The 23,986-nt window shown below is 40.8% G+C and overlaps 1 protein-coding gene across 1 annotated transcript in view; it reads right to left on the bottom strand.

The window, feature by feature from the left end:
- cnnm2b (cyclin and CBS domain divalent metal cation transport mediator 2b) overlaps positions 1 to 23,986 on the bottom strand; it is a 54,604-nt gene that overhangs the window by 16,085 nt on the left and 14,533 nt on the right. The window contains exons 2-3 of the mRNA XM_020642809.3: positions 2,036 to 2,179; positions 1,053 to 1,190 (exon numbers count right to left, since the gene is read on the bottom strand). Coding sequence (XP_020498465.1) covers positions 1,053 to 1,190; positions 2,036 to 2,179 — 282 coding nt within the window. The remainder of the gene's footprint in view (positions 1 to 1,052; positions 1,191 to 2,035; positions 2,180 to 23,986) is intronic.

Below are 23,986 nucleotides of genomic sequence, written 5' to 3'. Positions count from 1 at the left end.
AACTAGCTGCTTTAAATAACTGAAGGCTTGTGTGTGAAAGTTGGAGAATTGAAACAATTCTATCCTATTTTTTCTGAACTAAATACACAAACTTTACTCCAAGGAAAAATCGATCCCTGGAACACTGTTTGTTATCTTCAACAATGTTCCAGGGACCACATTTTCCTCTGAGGACAGTTTGTGTATGGAGGTATGAACATTTACCACAGAATCTGTACATTTCTCCAACTTTCAAATTTCTCTACCAAAACTACATGGTGCACCTTCAACAAAACTTATGCACAACTTTTAAACACAGGTATCCACATTGTGACTGGGCCAATCAGCGTCTTCGACTCAATGGCGGTGATATGTGTCAGCTGGCTCCACCACCAGGAACTAAACTCCCTAATAGCCTTTAGAGGAACTTAATCAACACTTAGCTGCTAGGTCAAAGTTCCAAAGCAAATCCAACTGCAATGAGGCGTAGTCAACCTCTGCTGCTGCTGCTGATGATGATGATGTAGTAGTGCTGCTTGGATATTCTGCAGCCTGCTCAGAAATCCATTTCCCAGGGGAAAGTGGGTGAAATATTTCACATTTTACACTAAGTATGTTGACTTGTGTGAGAACTCTGATCATAGGCCAAAAATGCTGGAAGTGATGTCACTGAGGAACGAGTGTAAGCAAACAGGGTGCTGTTTTCAAAGCTGTGAGCTCTCAGAGAACGACGCACAGGCAGATAGACGCCGCCTTTTTTTTAATGGTCTCCACAGACATCCCGTGCTGTACTCCTGAGAGGCCTTCCACCTCTTCACATACACACACAAACACTTGTTGTGAGTCCACACACAACTCATTCCCTCACACCCCACAAACAGCAGATACTCATTCTACACACATACTCACTCCTCCCTACACCCACTTGCCCAAAAACTCAAAGCCGACATGGGCACATGCACACACAAACAGCCCAGACACACACACACAAACACACACACGCACTCTCTCTTCCCGCAGTGAGGGGCCGAGGGCACACTGGGGGAAGTCAAGCAGCAACACAGCCCACTTGCCTGTTGCTAGGAAACGCAGGGTAGCCAGCAGAAGCTGAGGTGATATTTTAACCTTCATTTCATTGTCGGTTGGCTTGAAGGCCGAGAAATCCTGTTTCCTTTCCCGATGGGTGATTTTCTTCTTCGTCTTGTTGTCAGCTGAGAAGGGAAAATGAAAAAGTCAAGCTCAAGACGCAAACTAAAACAAACTTTTTTCTGCAACAGGAAAAGGTCGATCCACGCCACGCCACAGACACTGAGCCCGTCCTCCTGGGTCACAGGGTGACTAAACTTGAGTTACCCAAAGCTTATTTCTTTTTCTGGAAATGTAGCTGTGGCGTTCTTCTCAGAACTAAAAGAGAGCTATAGGGGGCTACAATGTTAGCTTACCACATTCTTAGCATTACTTAAAGCCATATGCATTAGGGCAACAAATAGACTGGCACGTAATCCATGTCTGCACTCCCAAACTGATAGAGCTGTAATAGTACAGAATAATCCTGTATGACACATTCATCAAGAAGGAATTTGGAAGTTATAAAAACATTTTTTTTTTCAGAGTGTATAGATATTACTAATTCCCAACTCTTGTCCCTACAGTATGTGTATACAGTGTAGTGTGGACCTTTCATTCAGTTGATGCAACTTTAGATTCAGAATAAGAAACTGATCAAATTTTTAAGTTCCAAAAGGACTTTTCTGCTATTCATACCACAATATACTGTACCCAGTGTCGAGCGTTTGATTTTTCTTGATTTCAGCATTAAAACTTACATTAAAGTCACAAGATAACAGAAATGTGTCTCAAAAATGATTGATATGTTGCTTGACTAAGAGGAACTCTTAGTTAGTTTAAATGAGTCCGAGTGGAACCAAATTAGACCTCAACCACCTGGCTCTGATAAGTTTAGAGGAGATAATGGATTTCAGACTGGTGCTCCTGACAGACAGGACGTGCTTTGAGGTTTTAGAGAGAGGTGTAAGCATAGAAAGAGAGAACCTACTGTACAAGTCAGTCTCGTCCAGGATCTCTGACTTTATGATTTCTTCAATGACGTCCTCCAAGGTGACAATACCCAGCACCTCGTAGAAAGGGTCCCCCTCGCCCTCATTGTTCACCCTCTGAACTATGGCCAGGTGGGATTTTCCTAGCGAAACATACATGCACACACAGATATACAAACACAGGTTATAAAGTTAGGGTCGTATAATGATGAAATGAAAGAGTTACATATGGGTCAGGTGGTGAAGGGTACAAACAGGCAGGGAAACACATGGCTATTTCTATTTTAGATCCATTTAACATGTTACACAGGTAAATGCTTAAATACACATTGGATATACATGATAATCAGAAGGTGTTTAGACTGTGATAACTCTGAGGCTGCAGTGTGTATCACAGATATTAGACAATCAGAAACCCACACAGAGCAGGTGACACAAGGTGAACTAGAGGAGTAACTGATATCAGAGTCAGTGATCAAATTCTAACATTGCCAGCAAAAAATTTGAACGACCAGAGAGACAGACAGTCAGACATTTATCACTTAAGTCCCCTTAGCCCTTCCTTCCTCCACATCTGTGTTCCCAGGACCCTCCTGTGTGCTTTACAGTCTGAAAAAAATAAATAAAAAAGAAACTAACCGCTGTGTATGCAGAGAATACTGTCAAGCAAAATGCTAAACAAATTCTTTGCCTTTTCTCAGCTTGTGATCATTTAAAAGGAATTTTCCAGAGGCCCAGGCTAATATTAGCCCCTGCAAAATGAAGTTTCCATTCCGCCCCGGCGATATTCTCACCGAGCAAAGGAACAGACCGGGTGAAACCTCCGCTGTGTGATCAGATTGTCTCGAAAATGGGCCGTTTGCATGCAGATACACCTGGGTGTAAATAGTGGAGGACGTCAGTGAGCTTGAGTGTGCACGAGTTTGCACGTGTGTCAGAGTGCATGCTGTGCAGGTGCAGGAGCAAATGTGTGTGTATTTGTAGAGAGCACAGGTAGATCAGTGAGTCAGGGCTCAGATGCGGTTACAGCTAATGTTGGCCACTTCGGTGCTGGCGAGGCTTTCAGACTGAAAGGATTGAGGGCTGATCACAGACAGTGTTTTATTGCACTGCAGCTCGCTGCTTCCTGACAGCGCTATGACAACACACTGATGTGCACAGAGTCTCAGAGTGAACATTACATGCAGAATTGATGCTTTTAAGAAATATACCAGGTTTCACCTAATAGGCTTGCAGGCTAAAATCCACAAAGAGAGGTATTAATAATGTAAACACTAAATATGTTAATGCTAAAATCTAATTTTCAAGGTGTGCTGGGAGAGTCCTCCCATTTATATTATGTTGTCAACGACATCTAGTGTGCATTGCTTTATCACAGAGGGCTGGGTTTAACTAGGACAAACACAAATGGAGCGTCAGTGGGTTACGGCAATCAGGCCTCAAAAGTCCTTGAGCAAGCAATTACTCTACACTGCCCAGTGAGAGAGAAAGGCAAATGGAGTTGCCGACACAGCACAACGCAGTGAAACCGATCAATGCTCACTTCCTCCTCTTTAATGGCATCCACTCCACTCATGTCAGCTTCATATAAGTTCCAGATTTAGGTTTCTGAGCAAAGAATATCAGACATTTGATTCCTGAAAGTGTGAAGAGAAATGACCTGAACATTGAACTGAATGAACTGAAAATAAGCCAATTAAGGGACATGTTTCAGTTTGAATTGAGTTTTTTTGTGAATAACTATGGTCAGGGGTGTGGGGAGGGGGAATTCTTAGCCCTTCAGTATCCTGTATTTTCTTCTGTTATTAAAAAAGGGTTACAAATTACAAATTAAGTTTTCCTTCTAATCACAGAAATGTGATCGTGGAAAAATAGCCTTTCGATGGTGGTCTTGTCTGGTCCTGATTTAAAATCCAGAGTCCGTCCAGTCTGAGACCGAGACAAGACTGAGTAAAAATGCTTTCGATTCCAAGTCGAGGTCGAGACCTTCAAAAGGTGGTCTCGAGACCGGTCTTGAGACCAAGACTGATTTCAAGTTCTACAGCGTCAGTATAATTACTACAATTACAATTATTTCAATTGTTTGACCAAAGTACTGAACATTTTTTCGACTGATTTTCAAAACTAGCTCGACCTGCAAGCTTTTTTCTAAGCTTTCAAACACTTCAATCTATCAAAAATGATTATTTAAAAGAGTAAGTAATTACTTTTTTGAATTACAATATTAACCAATTACCTTCAGTATGTTGATGACCCTTCCCCAAGTTGACTCACATGCTATCATATAAATGAAATCCCAAACATTGTTCACTTAATCACAAATGAGCAAACATCCTAAGATTTAGTTAAACACTATTAAAAAGCTACTTGTATAAAGAGCACTTTTTTGTTTGTACAGAGTGATGGTGAGTGTTGTGTGTGGAGCCTTAGTGGTGACAGAAAGTTACCTCATATCAGAAATGACGGACCATCTGAATGGGCTACGATGATCTTTGTTTGGCAGAAGGCGAAAAGTCGTCTAACAGTTACAAGCTAAACCTAAGTAACAGGGAGAAGTTTCCTGAGACGTACTCACACACTCAGTGTATCCAACTAAAGGTCCAAGGTAACAGTGGCTGGACAGCGTCGTGTAGGCCTACCTTGTGTAAAAATCCAGAGTCTAAATATCAGAAAAACTCAAGACACACACGCGCGCGCACACGCACGCACGCACGCACGCACGCACGCACGCACGCACGCACGCACGCACGCACGCACGCACGCACGCACGCACACACACTCTTGATGCATACAATTTTGTACTTCGCAGTCATGTTCAGAACATTGAACATTTGAGGCTTGTCAGATCAGTGTACTGTAGAACCAGTGGGCTATCATAAACAGGTCAACAACTACATACACACATATTTTGTATGATTTAGTTAATTGTTTGATGTATGTTAGAGAAATGTGAAGTATCCCTGTAAGTACTGCTTCTTCATGTTTCTCTCCACTTGCTTCAACAGAACACAACTGCTTTGACGTAATCCGGACGTCAACTCCGACTTGGTCTATGAAACCGAGAATCACAACAAAAGTTCCTTAATGAAAACACAATATAATCTTTCAAACCTCTGAAATTAGAGGAGACATAACCTCTTAAATTGTAATATAAACAAATATTATCTGATGTAGTGATTAAAACACCTGCACACTTATAATTATTTTAAGTATTTTGCAAGGAGAGTATCTGATTTCATTTCTTGTAAAGCTTGTCTTGATATTTTGTCCATCCCATGTGTATAGGAATGAGTGGTTCGGCTTTATCAGAGGAAAAGGAACAACCAATGGGAATGTGGGTCAACAAAACCTCACCTCTCTGACAGAAAATGAGGCACAACCTTTGACCTAAATGTAAGCCTTCAGATAAGAGGTGGAGGACATCACTCAGATAAACACGCAATCTGTTCTCCCTTCACACAGCCATGTGCTCACACATACTAAACACACACATGTACCAGCACAAGTCTTAGTTAAACTAATCCCATCAGGAAGTTTGTTCACATCAAGAACACTTTCCTTCACCTCACCCTAAAGAGGAGGTTACTCTGGGTTAACTATTAGAGATGGCCTGTTGTAAGAGCTTTAACATAGGCTGCAACGGTCACTAGTTCAAAAGAATAAAAAGAACGACATCCAGGGAAAAAAAGTATTGTGACGCTATTCATAGAAAAGACAGAAAGTAGCACGTCTATGCAAAGTTTAATATTGTTTATACAAGAGTCTGTGCATGGGCAACGATGTAAGGAAGAAAATCCATACTTAATTAAGTCATCTTTGTTGAGCTCTCCACTTTTCATCTAGCACCACCACTTCCCTTAAAATGTCTTTCAACCTTCTACAATAGATACCAGTGGAAAAATTCAAATTTCTACCAAGGGGTTCATTGATTTTTTTCAAAAAGGTTTGATTGTTATAGTTTTACTTTTGTGATCCCTTGCCGTTTTTTTGTCTTAGCACGACCTTAACCTCAAAACATCTATGTGGTGCACTGGTGCAACATTTTCTACAAATACCTGAAGTCACCAGAAATCCAACCAATTTACTTCACTGAGCCCCTTAATGTTACTCTGACTATTAAAAAAAAAAATCATCCATTAAGACAGTGTTCAAAGTTGAATGTATCAACATCTTTAGGATGGATTTTCGAAAAAAACTTCAGTCACTCATTCATTTTCCAATTCAACAGGAATTGTTGTCACCTCACCGATCCTCCTGATCTTTTCTAGTGACATCTGGTCAAATTTTAGCCAGAAACATAAAAAAGTACATGAAAAATAATGACATTCACATCAGCCTCAGCTGTACAAACAAATTTCAGCATTTTTACAGGCGATTTAACGTGGTGATGGTAAATGTAGCCTGACAAACATTAGCACGTTAGCATTGTGATGGCTAAAATGGTTGCAAGCTGATGTGAGCGTAAAGACGGAATCACAGAGCACCTTGCAAGAAATTAGACAATTGACCACGGCAGGCCTAAGAGTCAACATGATTTGTCCCATAATAATTATAAATATGTTGACAAAATTTTCATTTAATTCCATTTAACAGTTTTTTTAGATACGAGTCATACAACACTTCAATACTGTGACCTTAAGAGCTCAACACACTGCGATGTAACAAAATGTCAATTACCAATCATAATCAAACCCACATACCACAATAGTATTCGGAAAAATGTTCTGCAAATTCACACAAAACAACCAAACAGCCAGAAAATCAAAAACAACACAACCCTACACAAAACCAAACCAAAACCAAATATTAACAACACAAAAAAATACTGCCAACCAATCACACACTAATAACATGATGAAATTCAGAACAACACGACCAAATACCAACAGATCCAAGCACCAAAGTTATATAAAATAGAACAAAAATATTGGCAACATACCATATGCCAATGATAACCAAGTAGTAAAAACACGATGAAATAGAAAATGACACCAAACACTGACGATACCCAACAACAGGACCAAATGCTGACGATACACAACCAGAGACCTACAGCATGGTCAGATAGAAACATAGACAACACAATTAAATAAAATTAAAGACGATCAATAACCCAAACAAATACTGGCAACAGATTCTAATTGTTCCAACAACATTCCAACCAAATACTGTAGACAACACTATCTAAAACCTACTGTCCCACATCATTAGATTAAACAATGACAACAAAATAAGTAAAGAAGAAACGACCAAATACAGACCACACAACCGAAGTGCCGCAAACAGCTACAAATGATGAAAACAACAATACATTCAAAACAACCAAACACAGACAACACAGACAACACAGACCAACAAAACCACCATCACTAAATATAAAACATAACCAAATAAAGACAGCGCAACTAAATGAAGCTAAGCTTCAGTTCAAGCAGGAAAACTGTGTCATACTCATTCAGACATCCATTCACTAGTCATTATTCATACATGGCAGGGGCCACTGTGGCTCAGTTGGTAGTCGGCTTTCTCTAAACCGGAAGGTCTGGGGTTCGATTCCCAACTCATGCTGCCACATGTCTGATGTGTGACGTGTCCTTGGGCAAGACACTTAACCTGCTGGTACGTTGGCGGCATATGAACGGGATTTGTTACTTCTGATGGCAACCTCTGCCATCAGTGTGTGAATGTGTAGGTGTGACAGGAGGTGTAAAAGCGCTTTGAGTAGTTTTCAAGCTCAAGTCCATTTACCATTCACCATATCACGCCCTCTCTCCATATCCTGCTATCCTGCTGTTGGCCTTACTACCCCTTCATGTACATGAAGACATGAGACATGATCTTTTTTTACAAACTTCTCAATTAAATAATGAAGTCTCTCCTGATTGAAATCCAAACATAACAGACAACAAAATCAACCCAATTCAATAAAGACAAAACAAGCAAATAATGATGATAAAATAATCAACACTATCAATACAAATAAAACACCAAATAAAATATCAACACATCTTCGGGGCTGCAGTAGCTCAGTCTGTAGGGACTTGGGTGTGGAACCGGAGGGTCACCGGTTCAAGTCCCGGTGCGGACCAAATCTGGAAGTTGGTCTGGTAGCTGGAGAGGTGCCAGATCACTTCCTGAGCACTGCCAAGGTTCCCTTGAGCAAGGCACTGGACCCCAGCTCAGGAGCGCCTGCTGAGATGTGTCTGACATCTCTCCATTAGTGCATCCTGTTTGTGCATGTGTATATTTCAGCCTATGTGTGTGTTGCATGATTAACTGAGTGTAAAAAACTGAATTTCCACTTGCGGGGATCAATAAAGTAAAACAATAGAACAAATGAAATGAACAACACAACCAAATACTCAAAAAACAGACACTTAGTCTGTGTTACTGCAATGATGTGAATATTATTGGATATCTTTGGATGTTATTCAGTGATATTTAACATGTGTTTCATCTTCCACGTAGAATCTGGACTAAATCAGACATCATATGTCAATGTTTACTCTCATTATAAGTTTTAATAGTGATGAGAACAGACGCCAGAGTTGAAAAGCATACAGTAAAATTAAACTATTTATCCAAATCATCAATATAGTGTTCCATTTTTTAATTACATCATTAATTAACAAATGTCTTAAACTAGTAATTAAAAGTGTATTGAAATGTTGGTACTCAAAAGTCAAGTATAGTGGCTGAACTTTATGAGAAACAACTGTTCTTCCTGTGCAGTAGTTAGAGACTGTAGATAGATGTAGTTAGATTGTAGTTTCAGGTGGTGCTATTTTCTGTAAACAAAGATTCAAGCCAGTGTTTCAGTTCAGTGCCTGTGTGATCCCCACTTCTGCTGATGTCTCCAGTCTATCTTCGGTCTATTTCTGTCTCTCTCAATGTTACACACACAGATACACAAACAAACAAACACAGTCGCCTTTTGCACAGTGGCTTCAAATCTTTTTGTCTCGCAGTCCCACAAGATGAGTGCATATTTTCCAGATTCCCACAAAGACAAAATACCACACAAGCGACATTTAAAAAAATCTGCTTCTGTCTAGCATAAATATGTTACTGGACGATGACAGCCTGTTTATTCATAGCTCCTTAGCTGCTGTTATGGCAGTGGGTTTGGTGAAGGGGGACTGGAGGTAGTCTGACCCTCTGAGGCCTGGAACTTGGAAGCAGGCCACAGGGAGAGCGTGTCCTTGCAAAGACCAGCCGTCTGGGGTCCTATAAGCCACCACTGCTGCCTTACATCTGGGGCTGTCTAGCTGGGCCGAGGCTGAATGCATGCTGAGTAGTCCAGCACAAAGGCACCCTGCACACACCAGGGTCAGGGGTCAAATCACTTTCAATTTCAATTATTAAGGAAGCATGTTTTCTTAGGTTGAAAACTGCAAAGCTGTTTCTTTCTGATTTCTAAACCATTTTGGAGAATAATGGTTGTGTCATGAAATCTGTAAATGGCACTTTCAGTTTACATTTGGAATTAAGTGACGTAAAGACACACATACCAGGAAGTGATTAATCTCAGTGAGAAGAAAGTCAGTGACCACAAAATACTTGTTATGTTGAGCGCATACAAAAATGGGCTCTACAAGGAAGAAATATGTTAAAAGATGTCAACTCTAAAAGGCCATGGATTCACTTTTTAAAATACTAATGTTAAGATTTAGTTTAGGTTCTGAGTTTCTTTCTTAAATCTGTAACTTTATAAACTATGATTATACAATTTATTTACCTTTTGTTATTTTAATAGGTCAAAGTTGAATCAAAAGTTTGAATAAGAACTGGACTCCGCATCCATAGTAGTTAGGGGCTTTGTGTGGCTGGTTGGGTTTAAATGAAACGCTTTAAAAGCTTTTTTTGTGTTGAACAAAAATGAACCCAACATAGCAGTGTTAAAAACTGCAGCGACTCAAAGTTTCACTTCAGGTTGGATTTAGATGTCATTCAATAAGTCATATTCATTTAACAAGTCGTAAGTCAGGGCATGGCTCCTTTAAGTGAAAAGGTGGGTGTGGCTAATAGTCTGCTGTACCCCGCAGCTAGTCGAAGTTACTGAACGCGACCTTTTTGTGTTTGAGGGGTACTTTTAATGCAAATACCAACTTTGCTTGCTCTATGGCCTATTACCAGCTTTTTATCCAGCAAAGATGACCTAACACCGTGTCCTAACAGCACGCATGCGTTATATGTCGTGTTCTGTCACGCAGCAACGGGCACTCGCTGTCCACACTGCAAGTGTTAAATATTGAATTCTATGCTCTGTAGATTTCAGTATCCCCCCTTGCAAAGAGAATAACATCTAGTGCTTTTGCACTGAAGGTGGACAAACTTGTGGTGTGGTGCTTTGTATTAACAAGCAGCTGACTCAAATCACAACTCAGAGGCTGGTCGGTAAACGACTTGTGGTGAGCCAAAAATAAAAGTTAATTTTCCGGTGTTGACACAAGTCAAATCTCAACATTTCAGTCACGGATGTGGATATTACCAATGCACCTTTATCTCCCCTTTGTAAGATGAGCTACCAAGCTCTATTGAGTGAGAAAAGCGAGTGTCAGTGCCTTGTAGAGCCCTTGTAAGCTCTGGATCAACCTCTGGGTCTACTCCCAGGTGGATGTGCCCAGAAGACACCAGAGAGGGTCAACCAGGAGGCATCCTGATCAGATGCCCAAACCACCACTGCTGCTTCTCCTGATGAGAAGGAGCAGCTCTACTCTAAGCTGCCTCTGAATGTCAGAGCTCCTCACCCAATCTCTAAGGCTGAGCCCAACCACCCTTCGGAGGAATTTCATTTTGGCCATTTGTATCTGTGATCTCATTCTTTTCGATCACTACCCAAACCCCATGACCATAGGTGAGGGTTGGAAGGTGGATTGACTGCCAATACTGCTGACGCTGCGCCAATCCGACTGTCAATCATGCAATCCATTGAACCTTCACTTGTGAAAAAAACCCTGAGATACTTGTACTCCTTCTCTTGAGGCACAGACTCACTCCCAGCAATCCACAATTTTCCGACAGAGAACCATGACCTTGGACTTGCTGACCCACATCCCAAGTTTCCCAACCACTTCAAACTCGGCTGCTAACTGCCCAAATGCCTGCTAGGGTCCAAGCCTTAAGAAGCCATCAGAACAACATAATCTGCAAAGAGCACATATTAAATTCTGAGGTCCCCAAACTGGAAACCCTCCTCCCCTCAGCTGCGCTTTGAGATCCTTGTCCATGAAAATCCAAAACAGAATCAGAGACAAGGGACAGCCCTGGCGGAGTCCAACACGGACAGGGATTGTGTCTGACTTTGTGCAGAGAATGCGGACACAGCTCTCACTCTGGTCATACAGGGACATAATGGCTCGCAGCAACAGCCCTGGGACCCCATACTTTCGCATTACCCCCAACATTACTTTCCAAAGGACAAGATCATAAGCCTTCTACAGTTTTACAAAACGTATGGTAACGTTCTGCCTGCGAAAAGCTTTTACCATTTTTATTCTGTTACATTTGCTCATTATGCTATTTAGCATGGGAACTTAATGAGATAGTCTGAGTTTTTTAAAGCAGGGTTGTACTGTATCTGGTACTTATCTAATAGACATAATGTAGGTGACGTTCAGCCCGGCCCCTGTTTGGAGAAGACAGGTGGAATACTGGCAAGCAATGTGCTGCTGCAGATGGAGTCATGAGTAACACGTACTTTTGCATCTTTAAAAATCCTACATATTAAAAACATTATGTGTAAGTGTAAGATCTGCCATCCTCTTCAGCAAAAACATCACTGCATACAAAGAGTTGCCTCAGTGTTGCATGTTAAGTCTAATTTATTCTTTTGCAAAATGTAAAATGTACGCCGAAGCTACATCGTTGTGGCAAACGCTGTTGTGCGCACTACATACTGCATTGGTGTGCCTGCATAACTCTTCACTTCATAAAACATCACTTGTCATTTCTATGCTAGTTGCTTCTGGTTTAGATTCTGGTTTAGCTGTTGGAATGCGCCCTTATTACTTGCCCAGGGAATTCACGTGCGCCCTTGTTATAGCTGTTTACATCCCACCGTCAGCTAATGCCGAGTCTGCGAGTGATGCCATTCACTCAAAAGTTTCACAGCTTCAAACTAAGCATCCAAATGCTTTTGTAGCCATTACCGGGGACCTTAATCATGTAAAATTGGACAAAACACTACCCACTTTTCATCAATATGTTAACTGTCCAACTAGAGAAAATAAAACACTGGACCTTTTGTATGCTAACGTTAAGGAAGAGGAAGCATACAGTACCACTGCCCTTCCCCCCCTTCGCAGATCAGACCACAACCTGGTCCTACTGACACCAGAGTAAATCCCCCTGGTCCAAAGACAGCCTGTGACCACAAGGACTGTTAGGAGGTGGACACAAGAGAGCAACGAGGCACTGCAGGACTGCTTTGAGTCCACAGACTGGGATGTACTCTGCGAGCCACATGGAGAGGACATTAACAGCATGACTGACTGCATCACAGAATATATTAAATTCTGTGAAAACACTGCTTTACCGGCCTGGACTGTACGCTGTTTTCCTAACAACAAACCCTGGATCACCAGTGACCTGAAAGCCCTTCTCAACAAAAAGAAACAAGCCTTTCAGGTCTGGAAACAGGGAGGAGCTGAAAAGGATACAGCACGATCTGAGGGAAAAGCTGAGGGAGTGCAAGGACTCATACAGGAGAAAGCTGGAGGCCAAACTCCATCAGAACAACGTGAGGGATGTGTGGACTGGAATGAGGGAAATCCCTGGTTACAGGAGAGGAGAGGAGAGAAAGGCAACATTCTGGCAGCCTGGAGAGGGCGAATGAGCTAAACCTGTTCTTCAACCGATTTAGTTAACAGCCTTCAGCTGCCTCTCCCACCTCAAACAACACCCCTGTCCTTCACACCTCCCAGCCTCCCTTTGTATTTTCTCTTTGAAAGTGTTGGAGAGGCTCGTCTTGACCCACCTCAGGCCGCAGGTGAAACCATCCCTTGACCCTCTACAATTTGCATTCAACACCATCCAACACCATCCAGCCACAACTGCTGGAAGAGAAGCTGCAGTTGATGGGTGTGGACTCCATCATCTCCTGGATTACTGACTACCTGACAGACGGACAGACCACAGTTTGTCCGACTTGGCAGTGTTCAGTTTGGAATGGTGGAGAGCAGTACAGGAGCTCCACAGGGGACTGTGCTGTCTCCTTTCCTTTTCACCTTGTACACCTCTGACTTTAAATACAACTCCAGGTCATGCCACTTGCAGAAGTTTTCTGATGACTCTGTGGTGGTTGGGTGTAAGTGATGGGCAAGAGGAGGAGTACAGAGAGCTGGTGGATAACTTTGTGGAGTGGACAAGAAGAAATCACCTGATTCTGAACTTGGATAAGACCAGGGAGATGGTGATTGACTTTAGAAGGAAGAGGACAGAGCCACCACCGCTGTGCATCCTGGGAGAGGATGTGTCTGTGGTGGAGGAGTACAAGTTCCTGGGTGTCAACATAGACAACAAACTGAACTGGAAGGCCAACACTCAGGCTGTGTAAAAGAAGGGGATGAGCCGACTCTACTTTCTGAGGAAGCTGAGATCCTTCAACGTGTGCAGCAAGATGTTGGAGATCTTCTATCAGTCTGTTGTGGCCAGTGCACTGTTCTCTGCTGTGGTCTGCTGGGGGAGCAGCATTGGAGCTGGTGAGACTAAGAGACTGGACAAACTCATTAAGAAGGCCTGCTCTGTGACAGGCTGCAAGCTGGACTCTTTTGTAGTGGTGACAGAGAGGAGGACTCTGAACAAACTGTTATCCATTATGGATAATCCTGATCACCCTCTGCACACCCTACTGGACAAACAGCGGAGCAGCTTCTCCAACAGACTGATCCAACTCCGCTGTCACAAGGACAGATACAAGAAATCTTTCCTACCGAAGGCCATAACGCTGTACAACAGCTCACCTCATGCGAGCAGAGAACTGTTATCATGATAATATCTGTCTCTCCTTACTGTAATCTGTTCTGCACATGTTAAATTTACTAATTATCCCTGCACTCAAGTTCACTTCATTTGTCTGTCTACTCGCCGTTATATTGAAGAGTTTCTGCTGATAATATGTCTACACTCATGCACTTTAACTTATGTATCACTGATTGCACAGCTCTGGACAGCTCCCTATGTCAATACTGTCTCTTTACAACTCTGTTTTTGCACATTTACTTACTTACTTAATCTTTCATACTTAAGACTAGTAATGCTAAATTAAATCCTGGTTGTATATATTTCCATTCTTAGTTTTTGATATTTTTAGTGCTTATTTACGGTACTTTGTATTTAATATTATATTGTGTTTAAATTTGCTAATATTGTGTTTTTTGCTCATATTGTGTGTTTGGACAACCTGCTGCTGTAACGCCACAATTTCCCAGTTTGGGATCAATACAGTAATTCTAATCTATTCTATTCTATTCCATATCTATTTTATAATAAACCAAATGTAGTTTGTTGGAGATGAAAATTATGAATATTGAGAAGCAGTTAATTATACTGCAATAAGAATAAGAAGAGAGGAGAGGAGACATCTAAGGAGATGGAATGTACAGCGTCGGAATGGAATGGATGGAATGTTCAACTCCATAGCACTGTTAGCTTTAGGCTGTTAGTTAGCCTACATTAAACACATACAGAGTTTCATGATACAAAGAACATATTAATCTTCTCGTCATAAACTCGTTATCCTGATGTGCTACATGTGAAAATGTTGAGCAATCAAAGGGATTGCAGACTGCGCGTTTCAACGCGTAGCTACATTTTTTAGAAGGTGCAGGTCAAGCTAGGTACAAAGGCTTCTGCGCAGGTATAGGGCTACGGGAACCTACAGCATATGCTTCAGCTTAGATTCAATGCAGGAGTATAATACAGACTTTAATGTCTTATTCAGTGCAGCTGGGTGATGTCATTATCATTCAACAGAATTTGGTGAAATCCATGTGGTGACCAGGATATTCTTTGAACGAACAGTCTCGAAAAAACAAGCAAGCAAAAACAAAACTGTGATACCTTCAGAAAAGAAGTTTGATTGCAGTTGTATGAAGAAACATAGTGCTGAATGACAGGGCTGTCCAACTTCAATGTGAATATGGTAAAGTAAACAATAATTCATATTACTTAATACATGCTATGGTGTAAAATGTGCAAACTTAAACTGTTAGGTTTTTTCATATAACAGACTTTAATTTGCTTCAGTAAGTCTCTCATGACCACATCTGCAGCAACATGGGGGGCTGACCATCATCTGCTGTGTGTCGTACACTTACATTGGATAATTACCTCATGCTGTGCTTAGTACTCGTCTGATGATACATCTATATTTTAAATGGGTTAGGGGGGTTGGGGGGTTTGGGGGTTAGGGTATTTTTCCCCTGTAGATAGAAAAAGGCTGATATTAAAATAACACTGACTCTTGTTAGTTACGTTGGGCCAAATAAGCCACCCATATATCCGTCTATCTTTCTATCCATCCATCAATCTATTCATCCGTAATCCAAAGCCAGGCCTGAGAACCTCCACTCAGGCCTTCAGAGACTAAGCTGTGTGCTCTTTTCCACCATTCCCAGCTTATTTATGGAATGCAGCTTTGTCATATTTTTCCATAGCGCAATTTTCCCCTATAAATAGACACGTAAGGCTCGTAGAGTTAGGGTGGGAGTATGAGGGGTCAGTATCTGTTTTGGACACTCATCATTGCCCCACTCCCTGTCTTCTGCCCCCCACCTCCCCTCCACCCCCTATTTTTCCAAATATTTGAGCCCTGACAAATATAGTGCATGTTAGGGTGATGGGAACCCATTGCAAAGTTGCTGTTCTAAGTCTACCTCCAGTGAAAGTTTCCAGCCATTCTGACCCATTTTTCCGTTGACATAGACAAAAAAACTTTACCCTAAAGCTGGTAACATGTCGCTATTTAAAGCTTCTGCAATTAGATAAACATTTAGTCTGAATATGCGTGCAATTAAAAAACAAAACTGTCTCTTGGCCTGTATCAGCTGAGAAATGAGAGGAATGTGTCTGTTTGCATGTTTGTATGTTTAAGTGTCTGTATGTATGATATAGAATAGAAATTAAGATAAAGCAGATCATTGAAATGCCTTGCGAGGCATTTAAAAATATAGTATTCAAATCAATCTTAAGCTACTTAAATTGTTGCACCATTAAAAAGTTCCTAAATAAGTTATATCATTGGAAGAATTTGAACTATTATTATTCTTATATAGCATTATAATTTAAAATGTCATCCTGACCTCAAAATTGCACATAAGTGCATAATGACTCCTACATGGAGCTCTTTATTTTCTCCAAGCATGAGGATTTGGGACATTGTGTAAAATGTGAATGTGAAGATTTGGGAATTTCACCATCTACAGTAAACAATACCATTAAAAGATTCAGGGAATCTGGGTCGCCGGTAGCCGAGGGGTTAGTGGGCGCTCCCCATGTACGGAGGCATAGTCCTCCAAGCGGGCAGCCCAGGTTCGAATACAAGCTGTGGCTGCTTTCCCGCATGTCACTCTCCCCTCTCTCTCTCTCTCTATCTCTCTCCCTAATTTCCAACTCCACTGTCCTATCTCTGAATAAAAGTCATGAAAAGCCCAAAAAATAAAACATAAACAAAAAGTTTAAAAAAAAAAAAAGGTCAAAAAAACAATATTGTGTGCCTGTGATCATCGAGCCACCATACTGCAGTTGACAGCATGGGCACAGGAAAACTTCCAATAATGTGAACACAGTTCTTCCTGACATCAACAAATAAAACCAGATTAAGAAACGCTGCTGCCTTCTCTCAGGGCGGGAGGTCCAGAGGTGAGGCGGAAAACTGTCCTGAGTTCCGAAGAGCAAAAAAATGAGATTTTTGCTTGGTGTTTTCTCGTTCTCAATCTGGGCAGACTGTAAATTTTAAATCAAGACCAGTCAAGACCACCACTGAATGGCTTTTTTCACGTCATTACTGCGATTAGAACGCCCCTTTCTAAAAAAAACTAAAAACATCAATTCATTCATAATTTGATTTTTTCTCCCCTTTTTTTTCTCCCCCCTTTACGTCAGCATCCTTCTTGGTGTTAGTGATCTAAGTGATCACAGGCATGGCATTGGCCTTCGTCTCGACTCAGTCTCGATCACTAAATGTCTTGGTCTTGTCTCTGTCTCGGGGCACTCTGGTCTCAGGTATGTCTTGGTCTCGGTTAGTGTGATCTTGACTACTCCGGGCTAAAAGAGGAGATAGACCATCAAGTTTAGCAGTCAAAAGCCAGCGTATGTGATGTCACTGGGATGCATTAGTGAACATGACATGGGTAACGGCACCATCAATGCTGAACCATAGATAAAGATTTGGGAGAAACATATGCTGCCAAATAAAGAACTTCTATTTCAGGGAAGGCCTTGCTTATTCAAGCAACACAATGCCAAACCACGTTCTGCACATATTACAGCAGCATGAAACCACACATCTCACATCCATAACACATTGTGACGGCGTAAAGAAGGCACAGTATCCGGAGAGAACCAAGCATGCATGAGGAGAACATGGAACCTACACACAGAAAGACCAGTCTGGACAGGGAATCGAACCCGGATCCTTCTTGCTGTGATAACACATGCAGCACTGACTGCTGCCAGTGTGCAGCCCTGTAATACATAATATTTAGATATTATATTATATAACATAGTAACTAATATACAAGTAGTCCACACGTTTCAGAGTTTAATGGCAATATGCTGTGCATTAACGTTGACATAGCAAGTTGTCAGAAAGAAAAAAAGATGAACCCTAGGATTAAAAAAACGTGATTTGAAGATAGAAGTATTTCTAGACTGCTGGCAATTACAACACACACACACGCACGCACGCACAAAATTCATCTTATACACCTTTCACACATTGTTTAACGATATTACTGATAGGGCACCTGTGGTCTAGTGGTTGGTGCACGCCCCATATGGGGAGGCTGTGGTCTACCAGGCGGACGGCCCAGTTTCAGAACCAACCTGTGGCTCCTTTTCCCGCATGTTGTTCCCTTCTCTCTCTCTCCCTGATTTCTGGTTCTATCCTGTGTCTTGTCTCAAAGTGGAGGCATAAGCCCAAAAATAAACCTTTAACAAAATATATATTACTGAAGCTGTTTCCTCCTTTCTAGATCCTGTGATCTAGTGTTGTATACTCTCTGATGTACATCACTCTGGATAAAAGCTAAATGAACTGTAGAATAATGATAATAGTAGTTTTTAGAAATATTTACTATAAAGAGACGAGTAGATAACAGCTACCTGCCGGAGAGGTGTGGTCTTGTGTGGTGACTCTTCAAAGTTCGAAGGAGACTGCATTATGGCACAAAACTATCATTATGAGCAAAGGGCCTTATGGGTGATGGAGTTGTTAACGAGACAGTGTTCCAACAAACGTTGACCTGTGCTGGGAAATTCACACAGGACAACAGAAATTAAAATCATTTAAGGATTTGTGCTTACTACGATACACTTGTCTACCTGCTTACTTTTGCTTTCTTCATACTGTATAAATTATGTTGTTTCATCTTTTTTTTTTTTTTTTTTTTAAATCTTTGAGCACCGTAAACATTTTCTCTGTGATGTCAACCAGTTTGTGTTCAGTCACTCATTAATTTGCTTCTTTTTCTTTCTTGGGCTTCAGATCAAACACTTTATGGACTATGATATGGACTGATCAGTGTAATGCCGACAAGTTAAGTCTGCTCACAGCTCCTAACCGTCATTAAGGGGCCTTGGTCACAAGATCACTCTGCTGCTACTAACCAGTGGTGTTTCACTACACACACACACATACAGTACAGCCCCACACCCGCACACTGCTGGAATGACATTGTTGTTCATTCAGAGAAGCAGCTTGCTGTCGTAGCTGGCTGCGTTTGTTGTTGAAAGGTCCCCTGGGTGGAGATTCCTTCGGGCCTCAGTCATAAGGAGAGGCATCAATGGGAAACCAGTGGGGATAGATGAATGGGCCTGTGGTCAGGTGCTGCTCTGTTATGTGAGTGTTGCAACTGCTGAATGGTGAGCACATCACACACCAATGACGGGAACTTGGGGTGTTTCAAAGTTGAGAAACACATGAAGGTAGAACTGCATCCATTACGATTTATATCCTTAAAAAAATGTTCTTATCATGTCAGGAACCAGCTTACCAGTTTAAGAGTATTTAAGTCGTCATGTTTAAATACAAGATCGTCAGCTCACACACGTTATATTCAGAGTTTAGAATAGAGCTGGTTATTTTCCACAACCTCACAATTCAATTTCAATTCTTTGGGTCATGATTTGATTCAGTATTGATTCAATTCGATATTGATCAATATGCTTCGATATAGATTTAATAATACGTATAGATGACAGAAGAACCCCATAAATTGTTCAATAATTATGTGTTCATTATTTGTATTGGTTTAGAACAAACTGACTCAAAAATGTATTTTATCATTGCATTATTCTTTAATAAACAAAGAATAAAATTTAAAGTACAGTATGAGGATGTACGGCGGCACCCACAGTGCCCTCACTGGAGTGGGGTATTATTACAATGGAAATAATCGATCTCAGGATTTCCCTGAATCGATATTGAATTGGGGAAAAAATTATTGCAAAGCATTGATGAATCTATATTTTGAACCAGCATTAGGTAACAAATACTTTATTGCTTTGATTATTAAAGCTCCATGCAAATTGGGGAATGGTAAAACTACAATTTTATACCAGGAAAGACAGCTTTAATATCTGTTGTCTGTGAAATTACAGAGCTGGACTCTTGATACGTTTAGCCTAGCTTATAGACTTGAAGTGGGGCTATAAAGTTAGCCTTTCAAGGTCAAAAGTAAAATAAAAAAAAAGTTAAATGCGACCCATTATAATCGGACTGCAGTTCCTCAAATGGCCACTTGAGGCCAGCTCTAAGGAGAGTCACTCCGACTCAGGTCAAAATGCAACACAGCAAAATAAACCGTTCTGGAGCTAATTCATGGAGTGGGTCAGTTGTTTCACACAGTGACAGTTAACAGCGGCTAGCTGAAAATATTGCAATTTTCAAACGCCTCACTTCTCTCCTCACGACAGTAGCACACTATGGTCATTTCTGGCTCCAGCACACCAACACTGCAACAACAAAAGTGCTGAATTTCATGCTTCAAAATGACAGTTGACCAAATGAAAAACAATGGATGTCATCACAGTGGCTGTTCAATTATAATCAATTTCTGTAACACACAATGTTCCTGTTCAAATTCTACAAAGCTCAGTTTTATTTTAAGCGAGTTATTGATAAATCTGAGTTTATGAATAGCAATTTAAGTATATATAATATACATTTTAATTCACTTGCTCAGTTAGTAATGGAGAAGTTGTGAGAATGGGCAAAGCATGTTTATTAGGTCAGTAATAAATAACATGTTAAGAAAAGTTTGAACCCACTGCATGTTAATCTGAATAATTCTAGAAATAAGCTTCAGTTTATGTCAATACATCAGCATAATGTCATGTCAATAATGTCATAAAGCCCCGTGATAATGAAACCAGCTGCTTTGACGCACTCTACACTTGTGACACAGAAAAAGAAAGCGCATTAAACACCTGAAAACACACATTTTTGGCACAGAGTACTTGAAGCTTTAAAACTCATCATTAATACCTCAATAAAACAATTAGCCGGGGCAAAATCCTTAAAGCTAGAATGAGCTAAGTACTCAATAAAAAAGCTTCTGGCCTTGTGCAATAAGCTTTGAGCGTGAGGCTTGTTGAGGGAACATGAAACCTGCAAGAATGTCCTGCATCCTATGTTGGATTTATTACATTACACATCAACACAGAACAGTCAAACTGCTGTCAACAGTCATAATCAAAAACAAATGTGTTATCCTAAACACTAACCTGATTTAATATCACTCCTTTTGATATCAGTTATGGCTAAGTTATGGTGATCCATGGTAGATTAAAGCCATGTGGCTTTAGGCCATGTTAATCAACGAGTAGTGTGATAAAGCTGTAAAATAGAAAGGCTCATCCTTAAGATTAATAATAATTAAAAGTCCATCACAGAGCACTGGTAGCCTATTGGTTAGTGCGCGCGCCCCAGGTGCAAAGGGTAAAGTGGTCGCCCGGGTTTGAATCTGACCTGTGGCACCTTTACCACATGCCATTCCCCACTCTCTCTCACGATTTCGGATTATCTACTGTCCTATTTAAAAAAAGAGGAATAAAAAGCCCCAAAAATAAACCTTAATAATAATAATAATAATAACAATCATTTAAAAAAGTCCATGACTAGTCCATCTGAAAGTGTGTGCTGCCCTGCCACAGTAGAACAACCTGAATACACTTAAGAAAGATCTGTAATCATTCTGCTCAAACATTGCACCATATTCTCAGAGCGGCCATGTTTCTGTGATGTCACGCTCATGTTATCATGTTGTACTGATATATTCCAGGTTTTTAGCTGTATAAATATCCAGGATCCGACAGCTGTGTTCATTCCATCGCTTCCCAAATTAAAAGCAACCACAAAGACAACGGATAGTAGAAATCCAGAGAGAGATCAGATCACATTTTGCTTTAAACACGTGACAATCTGTTTGACACCATCAGATCACAGCTTTCAAAGTCAAAGTCAAAGTCAACTTTATTGTCAATTTCAAAATATGCCAGACATACACCTGAGTGTGACGTCACAGGAACATGGCCACTGTGGGAATATGGACAACTATCACAATGACTTAATTTTTTTTGAAAAGTAATGACATGCTTTACCAGCACCTAAAGTTGTCTACTGAAGTGAAAACTCAGGAGGTAAATTCTTGAGCTCAGTCTCAATAATCAGTGAACTCAAAAATCTCCATCTGCAATGAGTGAAACAGGACAGGAATAATAATTGAAGCTGGGGGTTCAGCTGGGGATGGGGTTAAAGCTTGGAGCTGGATCTGGGTCTCTGGGGTCAGCTGGAGCAGTGGCAGGGGCCTGCAGCCCATAGTGGGGCTCTATTAGCAGTTTCCTCCACTAGCTGTTTGGTGGGAGAACCCAGAAAGGGAAAAAGTGAAAGCATATGAAGAGAAATGAGTGAACTAAAATGAATCTATTTACAGTAACGCTAAACAAGCAGATATCTGGTTTTCACCCCATTTATTTCTGCAGATGGATGATGATATAGTATTCTCTATTTGCCGTTCATAATGTATGTTTCTTTAGTACTACGGAAACATATGATAATTATATTATTTTACCAAAAATAAATCCAATCTGACGTACTAACTGATACATGATGACTTACAAGCTGAGATATACTTTTCATTGGAATTGTTACAGTTCAGTCAGTCGGCATGCAGTGAAGTAAGAGAGTGAGAAAAAGTTAAAAAGAGGAACTTTTTCTGTTTGTAAGGTGAAGACTCTCTTGTACGTCTGATATGTCAATGTTTGCATGGCACAATAGAGTAGGTACGTATAAGGTTCTACTGTAAGCTGGACTAAATGATGTAACTATATTTTGATTGTGCTTTGAACAGTTATCTTGTGAGTTATGTTTATTATCTTCAATGAAAGGGTGTATGTCTAAATGATTTCTGATCCTACCTTTAATATTACAATGAGAGGACAAGAAGAACAATTAGAGGGGGGAAGAGAGAGATTTTTACATGAAATCAAGTAGAGCCTGACCAATAAATCAGCCAGCCAAAAATATCAACTGATATTAGCATACACAGTGACTATCGGTATCGGCTAATTTTAACGCTGATATGTGCCGATATTGCTAGATTTATTCACCAGTCAAATAGCATTTCATTTGTGTTTCATTGTATAACACTGCCATTTCCTCCCCAATGTTGATATCGGCCCCAAATATCCCAAATCGGTCAGGCCCTAATATTAAGGCTAAGAGGTAAGACTATATCATTTGCATACTGTAAAACTTCAGCTTCATTTGTTGAGGCCCGCCTTAACTTCAACTATTTGATAGATTTCTAGATTGAATAAAAGATAGCTGGAGATATAATTTCCAATATGGTAACCACAATCATTGAGCTTCAAAACTCCTCTTCAGAAACAAATGGATGACATCACTAAGACCTTGGACCATGTTTTAAGCAGTCTATTGCTGTTGCTAACAGTTTACCATGACTGGTGCCAATTTCTCAGGAACCAAAACTGTCTTTGGAAAATTTTCCACAGGTTGCTCAACATGACTTTGATGAGTTTCCTACAGACAATGTATAGTCCATAAACTTTGATTAATAATTAAAACACAGGCACCACATCAGAGTAAAGTATAAGGTCTGCATGCTGGATCCTTTTTGTTGTTTAATTTATTAATGATGCGATTACACGGCCAGATGAAATGAAACACTTGCACTGAAGTCTCAGAAAAGTAGGCTCCATCAGCTGATTGTAAAAAGCGCTGGTGTCTTTCGGGCCTGTGAAGGGCCCGTCTTGGGCTTTTCCTCTAGCCAGTAAATGGAGAGACGGACAGTGTGCCCGGTGTTATCAATGAAGCTAGTCTCCTGGCTCTCTGAAAAGTGCAGCTTGGAAGGCATCCATGGCAGGGCATTAGGCCTGGAGGTTTGTGTCGTTTGTAATTTATAACACCGAGGGAAATGGGCAAGAGGACAATATGGAGAGAAGAGGGAGAGAGGGAATGTGGGAGGAGGGGGAAGGGACTTGCTGCACAAGCAAGTGGCTCTGCTTCCCTGAGTGTGCTGCACAGAGCCTGGTTACTGGGCTGACCAAGCTGGAGGGCTTTCTGTGCCTCTCTGAGGCAGCCTGAATGGGCCTTATTTTTCCTTCTGCTCAGACAAAGTTCGACAGAAACTATAGAAATATACAGTTTGGTTTTCTTATCTGCACGTGTAAGTACAGAGAACAACCAACAGTGAGAGAGAGGGAGC

The sequence above is a fragment of the Labrus bergylta genome, chromosome 1, assembly GCF_963930695.1.
Source record: "Labrus bergylta chromosome 1, fLabBer1.1, whole genome shotgun sequence".
Taxonomy (NCBI): Eukaryota; Metazoa; Chordata; class Actinopteri; order Labriformes; family Labridae; genus Labrus; species Labrus bergylta.
The sequence above is the reverse complement of the archived record's forward strand: the minus strand, read 5'-3'. Positions and strand labels throughout refer to the sequence as shown.